At 36.8% G+C, this 4,832-nt stretch overlaps 1 protein-coding gene across 1 annotated transcript; it reads left to right on the top strand.

Moving 5' to 3' along the window:
• The first annotated feature begins 564 nt into the window (after positions 1-564).
• On the top strand, positions 565-1,640 carry PRPS1L1 (phosphoribosyl pyrophosphate synthetase 1 like 1). Its single transcript, XM_010358696.1, has one exon. It carries the CDS (start codon positions 639-641, stop codon positions 1,593-1,595), a length of 957 nt encoding a protein of 318 aa, XP_010356998.1. The 5' UTR covers positions 565-638; the 3' UTR covers positions 1,596-1,640.
• Positions 1,641-4,832: the final 3,192 nt, after the last annotated feature.

Below are 4,832 nucleotides of genomic sequence, written 5' to 3'. Positions count from 1 at the left end.
AGCTTACGTGCAAAATTAGCCATGCAAAACCTACATATTTATACATTCCATCCAAACAGAAGACCTTATCCATCTTAACATTTTGACTACTTGATGTGTGAAAATAGCGTTTTCTTGATTACCTCAATTGTTTCACGTTTCTTAACCATTTATTTTTTTACTGTGATTGCCTATTTATGCCATTTTTCAACTTTCTATTTTATTGTCTTTTTCTCACTTCATTGGGGAAATTATTTCTAAAATAATCCTTTGCATATACTTTAGTAGGTGATTTTCCTTTTAAACTTGGGTTTTGCTTTGTAGAAGTTTTATGTTTTTATGCATTCAAATTTGTTTAAATAGCCCTAGGAAACTAATACTGGTGCTAATAGAAAAAAAAATTCCATACAGTGTAAATTCTTGATTATTTAGTTTAAAAGTGTGAAGTGGGAGATGGCAAGCAAAAGTGTGAAGTAGGAGGTGGCAAGCAGGAATTTTTTCAAAAGACCCGGGGTCGATTTGGGACCACGCGCCGCAATGGGGAAGGGACTCTAACGGTTGAGTAACACCCGGAAGCCGTTAGAGTCTGTGCTTCACTTCCGTTCCAGTTTCGGTGGCAGCTGGATCGCTCGACAGAGTGCCTCTGGTAGTTGGCCAAGATGCCGAATATCAAAATCTTCAGCGGCAGCTCCCACCAGGACTTATCCCAGAAAATAGCCGACCGCCTGGGCCTGGAGCTAGGCAAGGTGGTGACTAAGAAATTCAGCAACCAGGAGACCTGCGTGGAAATTGATGAGAGTGTGCGTGGAGAGGATGTCTACATCGTTCAGAGTGGTTGTGGCGAAATCAACGACAGTCTAATGGAGCTTTTGATCATGATTAATGCCTGCAAGATTGCTTCAGCTAGCCGAGTTACTGCAGTCATCCCATGCTTCCCTTATGCCCGACAGGATAAGAAGGATAAGAGCCGGGCCCCAATCTCTGCCAAGCTTGTTGCAAATATGCTGTCTATAGCAGGTGCGGATCATATCATCACCATGGACCTACACGCTTCTCAAATTCAGGGCTTTTTTGATATCCCAGTAGACAACTTGTATGCAGAGCCAACTGTCCTGAAGTGGATAAGGGAGAATATCTCTGAGTGGAAGAACTGCACTATTGTCTCGCCAGATGCTGGTGGAGCTAAGAGAGTGACCTCCATTGCAGACCAGTTGAATGTGGACTTTGCTTTGATTCATAAAGAACGGAAGAAGGCCAATGAAGTGGACTGCATGGTGCTAGTGGGAGATGTGAATGATCGTGTGGCTATCCTTGTAGATGACATGGCAGACACTTGTGGTACAATCTGCCTCGCGGCTGACAAACTTCTCTCAGCTGGAGCCACCAGAGTTTATGCTATCCTGACTCATGGAATTTTTTCTGGCCCAGCCATTTCTCGCATCAACACTGCATGCTTTGAAGCAGTGGTAGTCACCAATACCATACCTCAAGAGGATAAGATGAAGCATTGCTCCAAAATACGAGTAATTGACATCTCCATGATCCTTGCAGAAGCCATAAGGAGAACTCATAATGGGGAATCTGTTTCCTACCTGTTCAGCCATGTTCCTTTGTAACAGAATAACTTCTAGGTTATGCTATTTTAAAATAAAATAAGATTAATAAAATAAACCTTGCCTTTATTTTTTCTTAGGTTTGATTAGAAGTTCAGCAGAAGAGTCAGCTTGCTGCAGTGTAACTTTGTACATCCCACATCAGGTATATAAGAGTTTACCTTAAATTAGGGAAAAACAGGTTAAGAATAATCACTAGGATTTCCTGGCCGGGTTGTCTCATCTGGCTTCCTTGATGATTTTGTGAGCCCAGCAGCTTTAACTATAGCCCTTGTGCTGCAAGATTTCAGACTTTTGAGGGTGTTTGTAGAGGTATTTGAAAGTGATTGGAAAGCTTATGTGTGAATGCTTCAGAGTTTTCTTTTTTCAGAACAACTAGCAATAAAGCCACCCAATCTACCCCCTGGCCCCAACCCCCACTTTGTGTCACAAATTCTCCAAGTGCTATGCTCAGTTGCAGCAAGAGCCCTGAGCAACCACAAAATTAGTTCTGGTTGCTGAACCCCCTGAAAGGCAGGAATAGATAACTTTCAGCTTGAGCAGCCACTGGGATCTTGAGAGGAAGCAACAAAGTATAGCAAATGCTTCTTGCGAGGAGGAAGATAGATCTGTCACCATCTATTTGGAGACTATCTATCTTGGATTCTCAGTTATAACTGTTGCTTTTGATTTAGCTTTACCTCCACCCATCTTGACCTTTTCCTTGCTAAATATCCTACTGGGCCCAAACGGTCAGGGTACCCTAGTCTTCTGGAAAGCAAACCCACTTTTTGCTATGTAATCGCTAATATTTATATTAGTTATTTTTGCTGTAACTTAATCTTCCTTAGTCTGTTACCTCCCATGGTAGTAGATGTTGGGTGACAATGTAGTGCCTTGTGTTAAATTTAAACATTTAATTTTTATCTCTCTTCCTTGTATTTTGTTGGCCCCTCGAATGACCTCAGATTTATATTTTTAAAGTGTTGTTACTGTCCTTTTTAGGGAAAACCAACAAAATATCTGCATATGTGTGTGGGGTGGAGAGGAGTGGTACAGAGCACCACACCTAGATTTAACATGTGAAATTTCTGGTCTCCAAGAAAAAGAAAATTGCTAAGAATTTCCAAAGAGTGAAAAACAAAGTTTTAAAGAAACAATGTTCAGATTGCTTTAAATTTTTCATTTGAACTCTTGGGCAGTAAGCAAAATGGTATAATTTCCTTACAGTTCTAAAGGAATATTATTTTTAACCTAAATTTCTGTGCTTAGCCAAACTATCATTGACATATGAAGACAATATTAAGGAACTCAGAAAATACTACTATTAATGTTTCCTGAAAGTACTTCTTGGAGATACTGAAAATAAAAAACATATACAGCCAAGAAGAACACAGAGAATAAAAGAGATGGTGGTAAGCAAAAAAGAGAAGTGAAACTGATAGAAAAATCATTTTTATGAAGTTACTATAAGGATTATGGCCGTTATTAAGGTAAAACTCACATAAAAATTGGGCCACATTATGAAGTAATTTTTTTAAAAATCTGTGAAATACCAGATGATACCCACAAAATATGGGAGGCTGGGAGGAGTTAGGGTTAGTGTAAATATATTCAGGATCTTGTCTAGTTTTGGATGGAGGTTATCAACAACAATCATTCACATTATAGAAAAACCTGAGTTTAAACAACGTATTTTCCAAAATTCAAGGGCAAGGAGCAAGCCAGAGAATAAAGGAATAGGATAAATAGCTTCCAGACTCCTAGAAAGAAAAAAAAGGTGGAGTGGGAGTTTGGGGGAGAATAAGCAAAACTCCACAAATCGAGCTGAAGATAGGAAATAAGAAAGAAAACATAGCAAGGATAAAGTGCCAAATATGCACTATCACAAAAGTCAATAGGTTAATTTGATAAAAGATACATTTTTAGATTGGGTAGCTAAAATACCTAATAATATGCTATTTATAGAACACACATCTAAAAAGTTTGGTATAAAGAGATAGAGAAAAATATACCAAGTAAATGGTAACAAAAAGAAATGAGCAATCATAGTTTTAGTCAAAACAAAAGTGGAATGTGCTTTGCTGATTAAACCCACCAATAAGTTATAATCATCGTGAATCTTTATCCACCTAACAACTCAACATGGAAATATAAAAAGAAAAACAAAACAGTGAGAATATAAGAAGAAATGAATAATGTACAATCATCATAATCAAAGAAGGAAATTTTGACAAAATTCTCATAAATTATCAAGAAAAGGTATTATAGGGTTTAAATGACTCCATTATCACAACTTAATATAGAAATTAAACATAATTTACAATTCAAGCACGCATGAAGCAAATATAATAGGTTTCACAGGTTTTAAAGATTTTTTAAAAAGAAAAAATACATAATAGTTCATAAAAAGTCTTAATAAATTTTTAAAAGAAATGTATGTAGACCATATATAGCACAGCAACTTTACTACTATCAACAATATTATTAAAAAATAAAACTCTCAGTAAAATAAGAATAGAACAAAGCTCGCTTGACTTGCTAGAGAAAATCTGGTATAGACCTAATTAAGGGCATACTTAATGATGAAACATTGAAAACATTCTCATTAAATTTCTAAACCAATGGGAACAAGGCAAGGAAAAAAAGAGAGGTATCATTACCAGAAGGAAAGACTTTCATTATTTGAAGATGTTATGATTGCCAACAAAAATTCCAACAATCAAAAGAAAAACTCAGAATTCATAAGAGAGGTCAGTAAAGTGAAAGTATGTAAGATAAAATGACATCTTTCCTAAATACCAGTAAAATATAATTTTAAAACATAATCGAAAGAAATGTTTCCACAACCTAAAACAATAAAATCTACAACATGACCAGTAATAAATCCTAAAACTGTAGGATTTGTATGAAAAAAAGTTGCTAAAGGGTATAGAAAATATCTGAATAAATACATTATGAACTTGGATAGGAAGAACAATATTGCAAACATGATAGTTTCCTATCAAGTCAGTGTGAACCCAATCAAAATCTTAAAGGGATTTTTCTTTTTTTTTCTTTTTGTCAGAGTCTCCCTCTATCACCCAGGCTGGAGGGTAGTGGCCCCATCTTGGCTCACTGTACCTCTGCCTCCCGGGTTCAAGTGGTTCGCCTGCCTCAGCCTCCCCAGTAGCTGGGATTATAGGTGTCTGCTACTACACCCTGCTAATTTTTGTATTTTTTTTTTTTTTTTTTTTTTAGTAGAAAAGAGATTTCACCATG

This window comes from Rhinopithecus roxellana, chromosome 6 (assembly GCF_007565055.1).
Source record: "Rhinopithecus roxellana isolate Shanxi Qingling chromosome 6, ASM756505v1, whole genome shotgun sequence".
Classification (NCBI taxonomy): Eukaryota; Metazoa; Chordata; class Mammalia; order Primates; family Cercopithecidae; genus Rhinopithecus; species Rhinopithecus roxellana.
The sequence above is the reverse complement of the archived record's forward strand: the minus strand, read 5'-3'. Positions and strand labels throughout refer to the sequence as shown.

Excerpts from the sequence above, each read along its gene's own strand:
- PRPS1L1 (XM_010358696.1), top strand. The coding sequence starts at position 639 with ATGCCGAATATCAAAATCTTCAGCGGCAGCTCCCACCAGGACTTATCC.